The sequence below is a fragment of the Tinamus guttatus genome, unplaced genomic scaffold, assembly GCF_059628265.1.
Source record: "Tinamus guttatus ecotype Peru unplaced genomic scaffold, ASM5962826v1 Tinamus_guttatus_pri_ptg000193l, whole genome shotgun sequence".
Lineage (NCBI taxonomy): Eukaryota > Metazoa > Chordata > Aves > Tinamiformes > Tinamidae > Tinamus > Tinamus guttatus.
In genome coordinates this window covers 1254654-1273696 of record NW_028288727.1, presented here as the reverse complement: position 1 = coordinate 1273696, position 19043 = coordinate 1254654, and the positions used below count along the sequence as shown (strand labels likewise).

At 39.8% G+C, this 19043-nt stretch overlaps 1 protein-coding gene across 3 annotated transcripts in view; it reads left to right on the top strand.

Annotated features, from left to right (window-relative positions):
• CACNA2D1 (calcium voltage-gated channel auxiliary subunit alpha2delta 1) overlaps positions 1–19043 on the top strand; it is a 341896-nt gene that overhangs the window by 39724 nt on the left and 283129 nt on the right. For all 3 annotated transcript variants that reach the window (XM_088523514.1, XM_088523513.1, XM_088523511.1), the window contains exon 2: positions 8488–8569. In XM_088523514.1, the coding sequence (XP_088379640.1) occupies positions 8488–8569 (82 nt within the window). The remainder of the gene's footprint in view (positions 1–8487; positions 8570–19043) is intronic.

Here is a 19043-nt window from a genome sequence, read left to right as displayed (position 1 = left end):
TGGTAATTAAACCAAGAATTTTAAAGAGTTATTTTTATACTACATAGCAATTTTGGAGCTTATTCTATTTGTCAGACTTGCATTAAAGAGCTAACTTAATTTATTAAATGATATTTTATGCAAGAGTGATTTCCATTAGAGGATATTTTTTCATGTAATTTGCAGGGAAGCTTTAGACTGCAGAAGAAAATTTGGCAAAAAGAAGAGAAATATTTGTGGAGCAGAAGTTGTAATTGTGAATATGGGTGGCTGTCAACTACTTGGTTTGTATCGGACAAGCTTCTAAAACAGTATGGTCCGATCTAGCTTCTGGTACTTTATAGTGAACATCTAATTTAAGGAATTACTTGGTCACTCCTATGAAACACCTAGGTGGTTTAATATCTGTTTAAAACACTTGCCTAACTGGGAAATGGGAAATGTGATTGCAAATAAAGAACCTGTAGTGAGGGCTAAGAAGGAGAGGAAGTCCTCCTTGTGCAAGTCTAAGGGCTGGCTGCAACAGCCTGATAAAGAAGTGCTCTGCATGTTCCACATTACCTTTGGATTTGTTTTAACAAGAATTTAATTTTTCCTGATTCACTGCAATATGGCAGGGAGTGTATTAATGGAAAATTGTTGAAGTTTCTGTAACTGGATAGTGAAAACATGTGGAAAAGCAATCCCAACTATTAAGAAGTCTGGTACTGAAAATCGGGTATATTCTGAGGCATTTTCAGCCTACATTGATTCTAACTCACTAAGCGCTAAAGCTGTTCTATCAGAATAAAGATGACGGATATGATATAGAAATTAGGTCTTACTCCCCAAATGTTTGTTTAACAAAATCCAAATAAGCATTTCAAATGAAGTGGTTTTTATTTGGAAAAGAGAGGAGAGCTAAAGTCTTCATCTGGTCCTGGCTACTAGTATCCTTTTAAATATGTAAAATTATTGTAGACTGTGTGGCCATCAGTGTGTCATGTTTGGATGGCAAGTACAGATAAAGAAGGCAAAGAAACTAAGTAGTTTATTATTATTGTTATTTTGTTTGTTCTTGGTCTTTGTAACAGAAGAAATGTCTTTGTCCGTGATGTAGGTGATGCATTTTGTACATTCCATTGGAGAATGTGGTTTCCTGGCTTTCCTCATTCAGGACAGTAGCTAGATGCCATGGATTAATCTGTGTTTTTCTTTCATTAAGCAAAAGCTGTTCTAAACATGTATGAAAAACTGTGTCATTAAGCGAACAGCTAACAGTGACTATGGATACCTGTATCATCATCAAAAGGGGGTAAGATGGGGTCTCCAACATTTGCAGCATTCAGAGTCTGTAATGTCCTTTGAAACTGCTAAATGCTATATATATGCAATATTTATATATACTGACGGGAAAAAATACTTGTATATTAGCAGTTTCTCAGGAACAGGAAGAGGAGGATGCGACCCTGTGCCACGTGCTCCAGGTGTCCCTGCTGGAGCAGGGGGGGTTGGACTAGATGATCTCTAGAGGTCCCTTCCAACCTCAACCATTCTGGGATTCTGTAAGGAGGGTCTGTGGAATATAGAGGCTACAGAATGAGGTGAACATGTCTCAAGATGAAGATTTGAAGTTTGTCTGTTCTGTGGCACTTCATTGAACTCTTTTAAATCTTGTAAGACTTGGAAAATTCATTTACTGTAATGTTGGCTACTTTCATTTATTGTGCTTCTCTATCACATCTCAATTTTATAACCCTCTTCTGTGCATATGACGGAACACTTGGTGGTGGGGATAAGAGTTGCAATTTACCTCACTTGCATGAGAAAAATAGTAGTATGCTTTATTGGTATGGATAGTGGCTTCAGCAGTGACCTTGCTTTTGAATCTTGTTATTTACTGCACGGAGGACAAGTTTCTAGAAAATTCCCAAGGACACGGGGTTCAGATCGGGCTTCCTTCTTAGAGATGCGGCCGCCTTCTGAGTGCATCTGGATCCATTCTTAATCCCAGACTTGGTCAGCGGTTTATTCCTAAATGATGATGTGCACTATTGATCCTAGATAGAAGGTTTCAGCATGCTCTATTTGCTTACCATGTATCTGCTGCTGGTGAGGATCTCTTAACCCCGAGGAGCATCCTTGAGATGTGTCCCTGCCCAAGGGGACATCCTGGCGTGCATCGTGGCCAGACAGATCTAGCGGCCCTTGGGCTGTCCCATACCTATGGGATAAGATACTCAGTGCATATCAAGAACTGCTGCTTTATCAAGAGCTTAATCTGATAACCAGAGGATTTTAGTGATCTTTGCATCAGTCCCTCCAGTTCTCTGCTTGACTTAGAATCGGTGGGATTTCAGCGCACTGTGTGACAGCTTGCACAATATTTCGCAACACCTGCCTTTTTTAGTCTTTGCAGTGTCTGGTTCTCTGTAAGTCTCTCCATTCACCCACATATGTGAAATGCAAGTACTGTCAGCTTAATAGGTCATCAAAATATATAGCCGTGTTAAAATGCAGTAGTTTTTGCAGTAGGAGGTATTAATGCAGCAACACTGGTAATTTCTGTGTAAATGGTTGTTAATCAGATTGTGGTGCAGGTGGTTCTTTCACATGGCTTCTAGAAACTGTAATAATAGTTTCTGTTTCCCTATAGCATTGCCTAAGAGGCACAAAGAATGGCTGAGAATCCCGCTTTTATCATAATTTTGTAGCCTTTCCTCTCTCCTTCACTGACAGCAAGAACTCTTCTAAAAAGCATCTGTTTCTGAAAGTGAAGGTTATTCTGAGCAAGAAATATAGGGCTTATTTTGAAAAAAAAAACAGCAGGGCTTGCACTCTTACTGTTTCTGAGTCAAATCTCATTTATCCTCATGTCTCAAATGCCACTTTTCTATTGAATTAGGAGCAATGCGATATATATATTTTTTTCTTCTTTCTTTCTGATAAGCCAAGAAATATTGACCTATTTTGGAAACAATTCTCTTTCCTCTTGCTACCTCTAGGTTTCATTATTGTTATTTTTAGGTGTTCAGATGTATGCAAGGCACAAAATTTGGGCAAAACATAATCTTAGTTGGAGAGGGTCGTATCTGGAACACCAGCATACAAAACTGGCAGTCTTAAGCTGGATGCCTGCCACTTTTAAGACAGTATCCAGGCAGAATGCAGGTAATAGGCCTTAAATTATTAAGTATATGCAGTCTACAAAGCCATGGTGTGTAAGTACATGAATCTGCTTTCCTTGAAGAAAAATTGCATACGTTTCAGTGGGAAAAATGTTATGGCCAAGTAGTCCTGCTCGTAGATCTCTTTCCTTCACAAATACAGGTGACCAGCACCCTCTTCTGCAAGTATGGTTTGGAGTATATATAGGTTTAAAATAAAAAGAGATTTTAATGAAGTTGAAGGAAAGATTTCTCTGTTTATTCTGAGGTCTGCTTGGAACATGACTTGGGGCACACGTTAAAATCTTCTCGCTATAAAAAATGTAATTGCGCTGTTAGGAAAAATGGTAAGTAGAAAAAGAGATTTCTGGGCTGTCAACGTGGCTGTTAGTCTGGGCTGGACGCAGCTGTAACATGGATGGATGGGTGGATGGATGGGTGGTTGTGGCTGTTTATTCATCAGTCTGATCACAGCCTGGGTCCCGTCCAGCAGCTGGGCTATAACTTCTTCCCCAGGAGATGACTGTGTCAGTCTGTCCTTAATCAGACACAGTCGCTTTGCAGGGGGACATCCAGTGCGATGCTTCGAACCTTGTCAGCAGTCTAACCTTTTGCACCGCCTTTCTGGTGCTGCCCCGTGCAGGAAAATGACGGCTGCTTCTTTAAGTCATGGGGCTGCATGTTTGCTGTGACAGCTTTCCAGTTGTTAAAGAAACTCTGACCAGGAGCAGCTGTCAGGCAGATACTGCGCCGCAGGCTTCAGTTAAAGGAGCCCCAGGCAAGCGCCTCAGTGCCCAGGGGCTCCTTTTTCCTTTTTTCCTCCCTCTCCCTCTCCCTCTCCCTCTCCCTCTCCCTCTCCCTCTCCCTCTCCCTCTCCCTCTCCCTCTCCCTCTCCCTCTCCCTCTCCCTCTCCCTCTCCCTCTCCCTCTCCCTCTCCCTCTCCCTCTCCCTCTCCCTCTCCCTCTCCCTCTCCCTCTTTATAAAAAAGAAAAGAAAAAGAAAATCTCAGGTTTAGGAGGCCTTCCATGTGCTGCTACATTTTCCCAAGAAAGCTTTGGGCTCTGACTTTGTCCTGCTCAGATACATAGTCCAGGAGGAGCTTGAAATATCCGAAATATCCGTTACTAAGAAAAACATGCGTGTCTGGAAAGCCTGGAGAAGTGACATGCAGAAACATGGACATTGGAGCTTATGAATAGTGCTGGCGATATTACTTAAATTCTTGTGGGCAGGAGACAGTAATTATAGTCGGCTTCCGCAGAGTTTTAGAATGCCATTTCATCATTTGTACTTTTAATAGTAGTCTAGAGAAAAAAAAAAAAGAAAAGAAAAAACACACTGCCTAAATTACTCAACTTTCTGTTGGACCTTATTGCACGAACAGATAAGAGAAAGATGGTTTCTCCCATAGAAAATCCAATAGCTTTAGATGAATATGCGAGAATATGCACAAAAATAATCTTTTAAAGATCTTTAAGATTTTAATATGCAATTGGTATTGGAAGGAGCTTGATTACTCACATTGAAGTTGCAGCTAGGGAATTCGAATTAAAGTACACCTCGCAATTTTATCTAAATTGATATAATCTAACTTAATCTACCCAGAGTGAAGCATCTAGCCTAACTATATTGGGGATTCTGATCTAGGAATCACTGTTTAGATCTCCAGTAAAGCAATGTAGAGAGGTGGGCAGTTCATCTCATTTTTTTTAGGATGAAATGAGTCTCCTCCAGGGATGCTGTTTTCCAGGACTGTAGCAACAGCCTATTTAAAAAACAAGCAACAAAACAGCCTGGGTGCCTAACCTTTATAGACAAGGTCCTCGCTATGCCATGTTCTTCTTATTCTCAATTTTGGCTGAAGAGCAAACTATTGCTGCCTTAAGAGAAATAAAATAAATAAGAAAAAGGACAGAGAAGAGAACATCCAGTAATAAACAAAGCAATGGAAAATGGAAAAAGTCAATTTAAAAATCAATCCTCCCTGATTTCTTCTATCGACTGTTTTTAGAAATAACACCCAGAATTTTTATAACTGAAGTAGATAATAAAAAAAACAAACAATATTGTGTTCAATAATTTATTTTATGCTTTGAAAAGCACTTGGGTGTAATGGGTTTTACTCTTTCTGCTTTTGTATAGTGCATTCTTTCATGTAGAAAAACAGAAAATGTACAAAAATGGCAGATGGTAACAGGGCCATGCAGATACTTTCTCAATCCCTTCCCCTTCCAATACTCACTCATGTTTCCCATGAAACGACTGTTACTACTGTAGCATTTACTGCTACTAGTTTGTTAGCATTTGTTGTTACTAGTCAGCTATGAGCAGACTGAATTCCTAACAGCTGCTACGGTACCACCCTGCTGAAGGGCCTGTCCCACGAGGCATTTTTTAAATTCCCAATAGCACATTTTCATCAGAACTTGCACAATTTTGTTTCAGAGAATCTGGTGAGTATTTTATACACTAGAATTCTCCCTGGGAAGAGGTGGTCTTTGTCCATTTTTCTTCTGGTTGGATTTTAACAAGATGGTTGGGGAGAAAACAACTATAAAGCTGTAGAACATGCATCAGGCATTGCTACATTTACACGAGTAGGAGGATGAGTTTGAAGGCCAGGGAAATTGTAACCTCTGGTGGCTTGGTCTGGCCTTGGAAGCTGCCTGCCTTCCTGTCAGCACAGGCTACTTCCGCTTGGGAATTTGCCTTATCTCGGGAAGACACAGTCTTCAGAAAAGCTTCAGGTGTTGCTGCCTTTCTGCAGGGGTGGGTGGTGCTCCCGAGGCGTGTGTGCGGGAGGAGAAAGGCTGGCAGAGGCTTCAGCCCAAATGCTGGTGTACAAATCCCGCGCTGCAGAACACCCCAGGGAAGGGTCCCGCAGGGCAGCTGTGCTGCATCTGAGTGTGACACTGGCTGCAGCTTGCACCACTGCAGTCGTTGTGCCCGTTGCCACGGTCTGTTATGGCTATAGAAGGCGGTAAAACTGGCCAGTGGAATATATGGTATGTGGGAGGTTGGAGATTCCTTCAATATGACCACTTTGCTTCATGATGTCGCTGTGTATAGGATTTGCAGCTCGACATATCTAATCCATCATCTGATTTATACTAACACTATATCACTTTTTTTTTTCTTTTTTGGTAAGTCCCTGGTCTGCAGCATTTCATGTTCTTAGAGTGGACTTTTACAAAATTTCACTATGCTGTCTGGGTTGGTGGAGTGTAATATGTCAAATATATGATATAGCTATTCAGAGGAAAAGAAGATTTATAACAGAACCTTGAAAAATAATTTACAGTCATATTTTCTAAATAATAAGGTGTGGATTGAGGGAAAAAATGCTTGCTGAATTTTCAGTTTGCTGTGAATGATAGTAAAACTTGATACATACTTTATTTAAATATATTGATTTTCAAAGAGTCTACTAAAAGTCTTATAGGAAAGATTTAATATATATTTTTAAGTAGGTCTAAGTTTAAATAAATAAATAAAAAAAACTGCAAACAAACAGATAAGTTAATGTAAATAAGAACCTGAGTGAGAAGGTCTCATCTTGCACAATTGATTTGGGAAGCAGAGTGGGTCACTCCGTACTCTCACAAGGTTTTAGAATCCTAATTTTTACATAGTGGGTATTATACTGTATGAGTGCTACCTTCCAAATCAAAAACATCAGGGAAATGATGTCTCCTTGTGGGGAAACATCCCCTTGGTTGCACAGAGGGAACAGGACATTGCTGCAGGTGCGACTGCGGTGGTGAGTGTTCCTGCAAGCTGGAGCATGGAGTTGTGCTACAACTTACAGACTGGGCAGCCACCTAAAATAGACTGAGAAGAGACTTGTCTTAAATGTGGCACCTATGTAAAACGTGTTAATTTTCTGTCAGGGTAGGTTTAGCAGTTTGGGTTGCCAGAAAGTCCTTCCGGCAGAAAAAAAACAGCCTTTAATCTCCTTGATCATCCTTGATCATAACTAATCCTGTTCCTCTGAAATGTGAGGAAGGATCTTTTAAAAATAAGTGGCAAAGTAGCAACTCCATAATAGAGGCTGTGCCCTTTTAAGATGCAGATTATGGTTTAACATAAAACACACTGTTGATTGTGGGCAGAATTAAATCCAGCCTCTGTATTCTTTCTTATTCTTCCAAATTTTCCTTGCTATAGCAAAAATAGAGAGTCTTCCTTTTACCCGTTTTCCACATGTTCATGAAAGTAATCAGTTCCACAGTGTCAAATTGAAGACAGGATATTCTTAGGATGCCTGGTTATGTAGGTGTGTGGATGTGTTTCTGTATCAGTTACAGATTTCACAGCAGAGCTGTGGCAATGACAGGGGTACCATGGTGGACGAGCGGAGAACGAGCGGTGTGGCTAGGCAAGCTGTGACCTTGCCTTGTTGCTCGAATAAACACGTACCTCGCTAGGATGAGCTTGCACCATGGCTCCTTTCCTCCTACACATTGGGACATATGAACATATAAGCCCTTGGACCCAACACTTTTCCAAAGGATCTGCCTTTTTTTTCCCTGGGCATAGGGAATCCAGGGCACACAGCAGTGTATCACCGCCTGTTGCCCAGGGAAAACCAGGAGCAGATGCTGCCAGAACAACCCATGCCACCTATGCTCACTGCTGCCTGTCCTGCAGGCTCCTTGGATGGGCTGCAAGCCAGCACAATCACATAGGAGTGACATAGGGACCTCTGATACAGCTGGTAATAGAACTGATGGCAGGCCTGATTTTACAGCCAGCTTGGTATGGTGTCCTTTACAGAAAATTGTGTGACAAAATCTATCTTTAAGACCTGATAGAGGCTATATAATGGCTATATAATGCTAGGACCTTGGTGACTTCCAATAAGGGACGGCTAGTCTGATCTGTCCTATGGTAGGAATGATGTCTGGAGACCCACCGCCAGGCAGACTTTAGCTGATGAGAAAGAAAGGAGAAAAAAAAAATGCCTTAGATTTAAGTTGGGGAAAGAGAACACTGTTAAGATGTAGCTTGAGTATTTTGGCCCATTCCATGATTTTTTTTTTAATCAACCAAAGACCATTCTTGTAGATTTTTTTTTTTACTTATGTCAGCATAGTCTGACTTTTTGCCTTTTTCTCATGCTGAATGATTACATGCAACTTAGTTGTGTTCGGATTTTGAGAAGATAAGAGCTTGTGAAAGAGTGTGAGTAAAGGAAGGTAGAGAGCATGTCTAAAGCAGACTCCAAACCGTACCAGGGTACTTCAGGATCAATGTACCACACAGAAGTTAACCTGTCAGCCTTTATTTGTGTTTGAGATCTTCACAGATATTTGCCATTGATCTGATTGGACAACTTTCTCCCTCTTTTTGGTTTCTTCAGGATAAAGTCATGGGTGGATAAGATGCAAGAAGACCTTGTAACGTTGGCACGAACAGCAAGTGGAGTGGACCGGCTCGCTGCGGTGAGTTAGAAGACATTTCTTAGGCTGTAGTAACTAGAAGGGAGAAATGAATGGTGTACACAATAACCAGAAGAGAGAAATGAATGGTGTATATCATCTAGACATTACAGTTATTTCATCTGAGCACAGTAATACGTTCTGGGGAATTAAACTTGGTAGTGTTTATTTTCTATAATGTTTACCAAGAGAGAAATGAGCAACAAGCATCCATTAATTCACTCTTTAATTTTGCAGCACTTGCTCATTGCTAATATTTAATCAGCTTTACAGTTTCAGGCATAAGGTATACCGTTATTACAACACCCCACCTGAAGCAAGCTCTTTTATTATATGTTTGTCAAATATGGTATCCAGGAAGAAGTCATTCAAGTTGATGGAAAATTCTGCTCTCTTTCTCATGCCTCCTCTTGTGAAACAGTGGATCTCTGGGATGATGGGGGGTTAGATAAGGAAAGGAAGTTTTGCTATTAGAGCAAGAACTGAAGTTATTTTTTCAGCAAACAATAGACCATGGAATTAAAAATAATCATAATAACAAATAAAAAACTAAAAAAAGCCCACCCTCATCTGGATGGAGAGAAAGCTATATTTTTGCATTTTATAAATATTTCTGGAAAATCATGTTTTTTTTTTTTTTTTATTCTGTCTTGGTGAATAGTGAAAAGCTATTAAAGATCCAGATTCAAGTACTAAATATATTGCTTATCTAGACAACTATCCTAAACACAAGTTACAAATTCAGTCTATCCCTACCTAAAAAGAAAAAAACTGAAAAAAAAAAAAAGCATCCCAAGGAAAGACTCATTGACACTGATCAGAGCCATCCAAAGGTTTTTCATTTGATAGAAAGGGTATAAACTTGAAAAAGTTGCATCTATTCTAGTGAAAGTGGTTGTAGATTGTCTGAAAAAATATTAACTTGTCTGTTGTTGTGAAAGCAGCTGAACACTGTGCTGGGGAGCCGAACATGGAAGCCCTGAGATTTGGTTTTCAGCAGTCATAATCTCTCCAAATGATTAGTGAAGTGAACAGTAGCTGTGCTTCAAAGCTATTCAGTGTATTATGAAAAACATGCTGAAAAAATCAGGTCTTAATACTCTCAAACTTGACACCGCAGTTTTCTCTGACACCCAGACATGCACATAGCTCATGTCCCAGGAGTCCTTCTCCTTACTGACCAAGGAAGAGCCCAGGTTGCTAGCTCAGATGTCCGTGTTTGCATTGTAGAGGTCTCAGGTGATATCATCACCAGCCTGCCTAGGGAAAGACTGTATCAATGCATACATGAGGGACATAAATGAAGGTCACAGAGATTGATTTTAGTTTTGGCCTGTCGTAATATTTGAGTGTTTAGTGTTGCAACATATTTTAAGAAAGATAATTTAGTTTTTAATCTTGGATAAACCTAAGCAAGCTTAAAGAAAATCTTTTACATTCTAGCACAAAGCATCAGATTGATACACATGTGGGATTCTAGCTTAGGTTTCCAGCAACACAGATCTATGCACAGATCCAGCAACATCTATGACTGCAGCTTTTTGGGAAGGCTATCCCAACACAGAAAGCCGATGGGAACTTTTGTTGGTCTCACGCAAATCTGACAACAGAGGATGATAGGACTTGTGGATTGGGCAAACCATAAAGTTTTGCTGAGGAGTTTTCACTAAAGGAATGAAGTGTCCGTGTTGTGATGGACTAGGCTTGCCATGCCTTTTTTTTCCCCCCCCCCCACCATCTCCTCATTCAAAATCATATCACTGATCCACCAGTGGACTTTGCATTTCTGCTGCCCTGAGTGGACTGTCTTTCACCTCCTTGAGACCTACTCTACGTTACTATCTCAGTTCCCATCTTTGCTGCCTAGCCCGTCTGCCTTTCACCCTTTTAGCCTTCCTGTCGCTCCTTCGCGATTTCTGTCCTAAATCTGCTCCCACCTCAGACCCCCCTCCCTCTCTTTATTCTCTTTATTCTGCTCTTTATTCTGCTTCAGCATTTCCAAATGCTGCTGTCCAAGTGTGTGGGGCCAGCAGCCCTACTGCACCTCTTCCCTTCAGCAGATATTTTTCTTCTCCTCTTTCAGTTTCTTATTTCCTTTCTCCATGGGCCATTCCAGCTCTCTTTCTCCACCTGCCTAGATACAGGAAGGACAGAGATGGCCCTAGAGAAGGCAGCAAGCTGGGTTTTGGCTGCTGAGGATGTGTGATGCTCACTAGGCTGGAATACACTTGTGCTTGAGATCCTGGGGATTTAGCTGACAAATCTCTGCAGTGACCTGCCCTTGTTTTACGGGCTATAAATTTGCTAGCTTTGGGAAGCATTCACCAAGTAGCAAGATGTATGTCTCTGGAAAATCATTACAGATGTCAACTTCTTCGTCCAGAGTACAGGGGCAATAGGGCATTTCAAAATGATTTACAGAGGTTTTCTAACTTGAGCAAAACAGTGAGCTAACGTCTGAACCATTTTGCCTGATATTTCTAGAAAATGAAGTACTATAGAACAGATAACAAAAATCCAAGGGATTGGTCCCGTCACTCTTCTCTCCTCCTGCCCCCTTTTGGAAAATGCTAGTTCTAACAGGGAAGTAAACTTAAGGACTGCTAAAAAGTCTTAAAATGAGACGTGTTGGGCAAACATAATAACGTATAATGCTACCAGGTATACTTAAAACATACCACAGTGACATGCAAGCTGAGGAAAGCTTTGGTCTATGAATAATGTGAGTAAAGCTTCCTTTCAAAAACTGAAAGTCCTAGCATACATAAAGCAAATCACAAGTTATATCAATGGATAATCACAAGGTGGGTTAAAATACACTTGTAATTCTAGAATTGAAAGCCTGGAAGTGATATGTCTCCATGTAAAATATCCCTATATATTAAAGCTGTTTGTCTGACTTATTTTTTTTCTGTCTTTCACTAGCCACAAGTTTTAATTAGCTCTTGTCTCCGCAAGGGAGAATGTGAAGCCCTGCAAGGTGTGACCCATGCAGTCGCTCCCGCGTTCATCTTGTTTACAGGCTTTTGTTGTCACTTCCAGATTACAGAAGGACTTTTTTTTTCTGCTCACCGCCTATTAATGTTTAATCAGAGCCCTTCTGAAAGAACTATAGTCTTGCAGAAGTGGTAATTAGAAGAAATTAAATACAGAATGCTTGCATGCCTGTCACACGAATTCAAAGAACTTGCTTTCAGCAGCTTAAGCTGTGAAAATGCTCAACTATGAGTTTGCAGCTTTGATTATGACCACAGCTTCTAGTTATTCCAGAATTATTTTGGGAAAGGTGTAGTCTTCATGTTTTTGGAAAAATTCAAATAAGCTTTTTTTTTTTTTTTAACCTGCGGTGGTGGTGGTGGAAAGAATGATTAGTGTAAGAGAAAGGAGCATATGCTTCTATGATAAAATAGTTGACACAACTTTTTGTGAGCTACTGTAGTGCCAGAGAGAGTGGAGTTGAAAAGCTACACTTTAGATAGGCAGACTTAAGGAAGGAAAAATGCCTTCCCATGTTCTAGAGAAAATCTGTTTTGCTTAGGCTGAGCAATGAGGTGAAAGCCCAGAGTGAGGACATGTAAAAGATCATAACAATTTCACAGCTTGGTGCCTCTCCCCATGGACTCAGTAGTGGAATCGTACTGGCCCAGCTGCAGTTACAGTCTGTGTGCTTTGTACACTTGAATCTTCTATGGAGATTCCCAAAGGGGCCCTAGACAGCTCTCAAAGTTGGAACATAGCCATGGACAGTGCATTGGTTCACTGAAAACCAAGGCTTTTTTGGTTAGCCGCCGTGCCGTGAAGGTTACGGTGCTTCCACCACGAAGCCTTGTTGGAGATACCTCAGGGTTCACCAGTGTGGTATGCAGGTATGTGACTTGGAAGTCCTTGGCTTTTCATGCTGTAGCAAATGACAGTGCACAGTGGTCTGTTCTGAAGAACTGTAAGATATTTTATCTTTCATTTTTTTTTCTGGCCATTGTAGAGAGGTATAGGAGAACTGCTAGAGCGCCTAGTTCTTCTCATTTTACACGGGAGGAACTTTTGATCAGAGAAAATGAAACTTCATGTAATCTGTATCCCAAAGGAGTAAAGAAATTCAAACCTAAACCACCACTAAAATCCTCAAATAGGAGCTGTGTTAGGTGACTCTGAGGAGTCCTTTTTTTTTCTGTTCAGACTTAGAGTCTTGGAATCATAATACTATGATAGTGCCTCGCCATACCTCCCCTTGCTTGGAAATTTATTCAGTCAATTCCTTCAACAGTGAATATTTCTGAAAACACAAACATGTTTATGCTGATGGACATCGTACATATTCTTTCTCTTGTTAATAGTAATGATGATGGTAGTAGAATGCTTGTAGTAAGCAAGTTGCCAAAAAAAGCTTGTATCCCACTGAATCAGGAGCTCTAAATTGAGGCTGCAGTTTTCCAAAGCCTTATCCAAACAAAACAGTGTAACTAGAGTAGAAGGAACAGAGCAAATGGATATGTGTAGGAGTTGGAGAAACAGATGGAATTTGAGGTTTTAATATGGTGCAGAGACAAAATATGATCTTTAATTTATAGATGTTCCTTTGTCTCTAGATGATTTTGGCCATACAGAGAGCATCTGATCTAACCAATAACTGAGCTCGGATCTCCAGTTAGAGCTTTAACTCCAGATCCTTATTCTGCTAAAGTACTTATGCTAAATTATTACTTTGGCAGTAGGAATCCTAGTACCACCAAAACTTAATTTCGGTTATCAGTAAGATGGATCATGCTTAAAATTTAGTTCCCCTTTGTAATTCTTATTTATACTATGTGGGAATGGTCTTGCAATAGTGCTTCAAAAATAGCTGCTAACATAATACATACTGCAATCTCACTGCTATTGCTGTTGCATGGATGAAAAGGGTCATGTTGGATACATTTTTATGACTTAAATAGATTTTTTTTTCTATGAAAAGAAATGGTAAGTTTGAAGGTGTTACATCTACCACAGTTTAAGACTTGGAAGCTGGAGGATCGAGTACATGGGAAAATAGAAGACTGTTAGGGAGGCATGAAATGTCTAGTGCGTCTTTAAATGCCTCTTAACAAAGGGACAGTTTCATACTACTCTATGCCCTTTCATGTTTTTTTAAAAAAGTTTTCCCTTTTTTATTAAGAGAAAAAAAAAGGCATGTAATTGTCCTTTCAACTTCAAAAGGTTCACGTGATTTTTGTCTTGTTCATGAACTCTGTGTTGTCAGGCATTATGAAGCTGCTGTGGTGTAAATGATATGCAGTCCCTCCAAGGAAATAGGCTTTCAGGAAAAAAAGAAAAAAAAACAAAGACAGATATTTAAAAGAATTTTAAAATTCATGTAACAAAGTAAATATTGAGGAATTGAGCATTTATGTGATTTCAATAAGTGTATTTATCAGTAGGTTTTTGTCTTAAAATTTCTAAAAAATGAACCAGGTGCAAAGTCACATTCTTTACCTGCCAACGGTTACTTCAGTTACTCAAAAATAGGTGAAAAGCCTATTAGAATAGGCTTTTTTTTTAATCAAGTAAGTAGTCAGCTTTTTGATAAAAAATATGCTTACATAGACCTTTCACAACAAAGGCCCCTGACTAAGCTAATTGACAGCTCTTTTAATTTAATAAACGACAACAAGTCTGCCTCTGCTTTCCAGCTCCGCACACACCTCTAGGGCTGGGGCAGGAAAGGGAGGGCCGCTCAGGGAGATCCCGAGCAGAGGATTTGCCCGGCAGCGACGCACAAGCGCGTCCCTGCCAAGCGGGTTGAGGAGAGTCATCCTTTACATAAAGCCTGTGTTCAAAACGAGGGTCTGCATCGAGATCCTTGACGTGACAGATACGCAGGAGCTTTGCTGCGACTGCTCAGGCAGGGAAATGCCATCTCGTACAGTGTAACCTTTTCAATAAATGGGATAATTGAATAAAGCAGCAATTAGAGATGCTGTTCCAGGGAAATCTAGGCCCGTTTCCTTTGTGATACAGGGCTGCAAAAGCAACCCAAGGATGCTGTTCGTGAGCAGTGTTATCACTGCAGTCCCAGGGGTGCGCCCCTACCAGCAGCTTGGCCTTTAGGTGTTATTCATCCCAAGACGCAAGCGCAATTTCTCCCTCCAAAGCACTGCGTGTGTTGGATACCTGCTGTGTTACAGTAAGTCCCAGTTGCCAAATCAGCCCACCAATAACTGTGGGAATTTTTTTCTTTTTTGAAATATATTTTTTCTCTTTTGTCCAGGAGTGGTGCTGTGCATTTGCTCGGCGCGTGCTCCCTAGGCAGGGATGGCTCAGCCCGGCAGCGCATCCCCAGCCCGCCGGGCTCTCGGCTTCCCGACTCCTGGGAGCAACCTCTGGAATTTAGCTGGGAGATGTGGTTTGTAGGAGAGAGCCTGGTCTCCGGAGCATGGGCATCCAGGAGAGCCTCCTTCTGCCAGCAGGAATTAAAACCCATTGGTGATTTTGTCTTGGACTGATTACAGATTTCCCCCTTCTTCTCTATGACCTAGGTGATATTAAGTTAGGTTGGGGCTCTATACACTTTGTAATTATTTATTTTAAAAAATAAGCCAATAAAATAAAAATAAATTTCATTTTTTTTTTTCCCCCAGAAGCTCTTTTTTTTTCTCCATTGCCTGTGGTGATGCAGCTTGAATGTTCTTTAACCAAAGACAGTTTTGTATCTTTGCATGTCTCTTGTGAACTACCAGATGGACTTGGGGAGTGTGTGGCCAGGGTCCAGAGTATGCTACATTCACCCTTGTTAAGGTTAAAGTAATGGAGAGTTTTATGATTAAGCAAAGAATATAGGAGAAATGTGCAAACTTGATTTTTTGAGGAATGTTTTAGGGTGAAGAATAATCCCAAAAATGCAGTTGGTTTGTGTTTTACTGAGGTTATATTCTATGGACTTTTCAAGTCTGAATTTCTTTTGAATATTTTGATGGTTATAGATTCTGATTAGTGTGCCACTATTTTGACCCAGAATTTTAAGGAAAATTCTGACCCAAAAAACATATATGCACTCTCCAGTGCTCTAAAAAAGTAAAGCAATGCTAAATAAGTGGAATGCAGCTATCAAATAATTTCTTATTCAGTCAGTAAATTGGGCCACCCAGTAAGGTGCATTCTGGCTGTTCTCAAAATTCAGAAAAAAAAAAAAAAGCCCCTGTTCTTTTCTACTTTTGTCTCTTTTTGTTCTCCATAATGGAACTAAAGGCTAAAGTACTTTATTTATTTATTTATTTTTATTTTTAAACATCAAATGACATGGAGAGGCTTTTTAACCTATGTGAAATAATACAATTACTTTCTTAAGCAAAGTACCATTTTGAACTAAAATAAAAGTTTTAAGGCTGCAGAAGCACTTCTTGTAGCCTCATTGCATCTTTACTTGTGGTTTGTTTTAATATTTGCTGAAACTTTACTGATTTCAGGACATCTTTATTGGATTCCTCTGGTAGATTTATCCCTGCTGTTTTCTGCATACTTTTACTTCCTTGTGCATGTTTTTCTAGGGAGCAGAAAGAGGCAAAAATGAGCAAGCAAGTAAGGTAGATTGTTGTAGGTCCTCTGTGAGGTTCAGACACTGTTTTCAGGAAATTTGCTGTGGCTGGGTTGACTCAGCATGAAGCCAGTGCTCTGAATGTCTTGAATTCTACGTGTAAATTAGCTCCATACCCTAAGGCGAGGATGACCCTTGACTCTGAGCAGGGTATGGTGAAGGGAAATCAGGTCAGGAATGCTCTTACAACTTAAACTTTTATGTGAATATTGCTATGAAGTGGTTGGTATAACAATGCTCTTATACACAGTAATGACACTAGTAAACACAGACATTGTATGTATTCATTGACAAGTTAGAGTCTTTTTGGCAAAAATGAATCATATTTGAAAGGTTTTGAACAGATTAGGTATTCCTCAAATGCAGAGTACTGTACTATGTTTGCCAATGTATTCCCATGTAGTCATATCACTGTTAGATCACTGCTGCTGCTATATCCTACCTACCAAATACCAGAGCTGCATGCATTAGGAATAAAATCCTCTAAACCAGCTTCTGTGGAGTGTGCACATTGCTAGCCAATGTCAGTAAAACTAAATCTCTCTTAAAAATGCAGACTGGGAAATTTGAAGACGCATCTGCAAATTCTCTGTATAATCCAAATGGAAATTAAGAGCTTGTCAAAACATAGGGAGCCTCATTTATTATTTGCAGATGCTGCTTTCCCCCTGCTCCCTTAGCAATAAACTGGCATTTTGAAGAGTTTCCTCCTTCAAGCAAGTGAAATCAGCCATAAGACACAAAGGGTAGGTGGCTCCAATAACAAGCTTGCCCAAACTCAAGGGAAGGGCTGGGCTAATATTATAATATTATATTATAATTATTTTAATTATTATTTGATGGCCTGGTAATACTTGAGCATAAACAGTGTTCTTGGTTCAGCTGTAACTGAATAGCTGAGCAGGACTGGTTTTAATACTGATAAAGAACTGTCCTATTCTTGCCTCTGTTAGTGCTGGTATTCTCAGGTTTTCATAAAAATAGAACTAATTAAGTATCTTCCTTTGAAGACTCCATCTCCAGGAAGACTGTTCTTCTGTTCTCTCTACCAAAAAGAATCTGGCAGTACCCCACGAATGAAAATAACCTTTGGTAATTAAATGCTTTAACAGCATTTAGGGCAAGGCAGAACTTCTGAATAGGTGAATATGAAAAAAGACATAAATGTCCATCTCAACATATGCCAGAAAGGCAGAAGAAATGTGAAACTCTTTCTTCCTATTGCTGTTCTTTAACTGCAAAAACCACTTCTATATGTTGTATTTGCTACACAATTTGGGATTTACAGAGTTCTCATGCAGTCTTGTCTTAAGGTCAGAGCTAAGAAAAATGTTGTGAAAATATTTAAGTTATATGCTCTTATTACTTATTCTTGAATTGCTATCACTATGAAACAAAATACGTCACATGTGAGAGCTCAGTACTCTCTGACCAGGTTCTTTCTGATATTACATATATATGGAGAGTGCAAGATTCAATATAAAAGTTTATTTTGAAAATAATAGATTTTAAGTGGGACTTCTGATTTAGCAGTGTGATTCAGCAATAATACTGAAAGCAGAAAACGAGTGTGCGCTTACATAGTTCAATGACAATTCCAGTGTGACTGCCATTGCCAGTCCTTGTAATATGCTCACCGTCATGATGCACGGTGTACTACATAGCCAGGAAAGAGTTATGTGAGTTGAAGCCAGCTCAAGCACATTGCTCCCTTCAAAACTCCTTTGTTGTTCAAGATTTATACCCTTTCTGCTCCCGAGATCTCTGCTTGCATTTGGCTTGTGTTCAGATGTCAGTCAAATGGTCTCCCTTCGCTGCGTTCCTCAAATAAGTGACACAGGACCTTATGAGATCGTGATGCCACTTCATGGCATGCATGAAGCCAAAATATAAAAGCATTTAATATATGGGTGTTTTTTAACTAGTATCTTATTAAGTAACAATAAAACGGAAACTTTTTGTGACTGTGTAAAAATGTGATGCATGTATTTTTGTTGACAAAAACAATGCAATTTTGTCAACATTAACCCAAATTTCAGTTTAAAATACTCTTATTTTTAAGTGGGATGAATCCTTTCTCCCATGATGAAATATGAAGTTTAATTTTGGGCCAGACTGTAGGGATTATTTTTGGATGGGGAGAGGGAATAGAGAACAAGTGAGCTCAGAACTAAGCAAAAAATCTGGCCCACATTAAAGCAGATGAAAAAATTAGAAAATCTCTTAGCTATCTGGTTAGCTTCATTTCTATTTAATATTTGGTATGATTGCTTAGGTAAGAATTTTACTTCAGTAAATAATTGTAGGGCAATTATCATTTGTCTGGATGAGAGGCAGACAGAAATACTCCCTAATAGAATAAATACACCTCTGGAACTGCCTCTTTCTTTTAGTAGCTCTGAAGGTGACTTGTGATGCTTGATCAGCTTTAGGTTTAGACGTCCGAGTTGCATAAATCTCATCCCAAGTGTTAGCAAAGTAAGTAGGATGGTCTCCAAAGCACTGCCCCATATAGTATGATGGAAGTTAGCTTGATTTTGGATCCCAAGCGTGGCTGAATTGTAGTTCTGGCATTGTAATGATCTCCAACTGGTTGAGGTTGAGTATAAAACATTGGTTGTTGATAGAATTGTCTCTACAGCATATGTGAGCCAAGTAGGTTATGCTGCAACTGTAACATAAGCACTTAAAATAATAGAAACACCAATAGATTTACCTTTGCTTAGACAGATATTAATGGCTTTGCTGACACTTTTTTTTTTTCCTATATTCTAAAGTGCATTTCAAGGTGGACAGACATATACTGTGATTTCTTAACTTTTGGAATTCTCGGTGTAAACCTCTGAAGATGTCATCTGACTGCTGTGTCCATGCGAGTATTCCCTGATGGAACCAGCATTGGCATGTAGC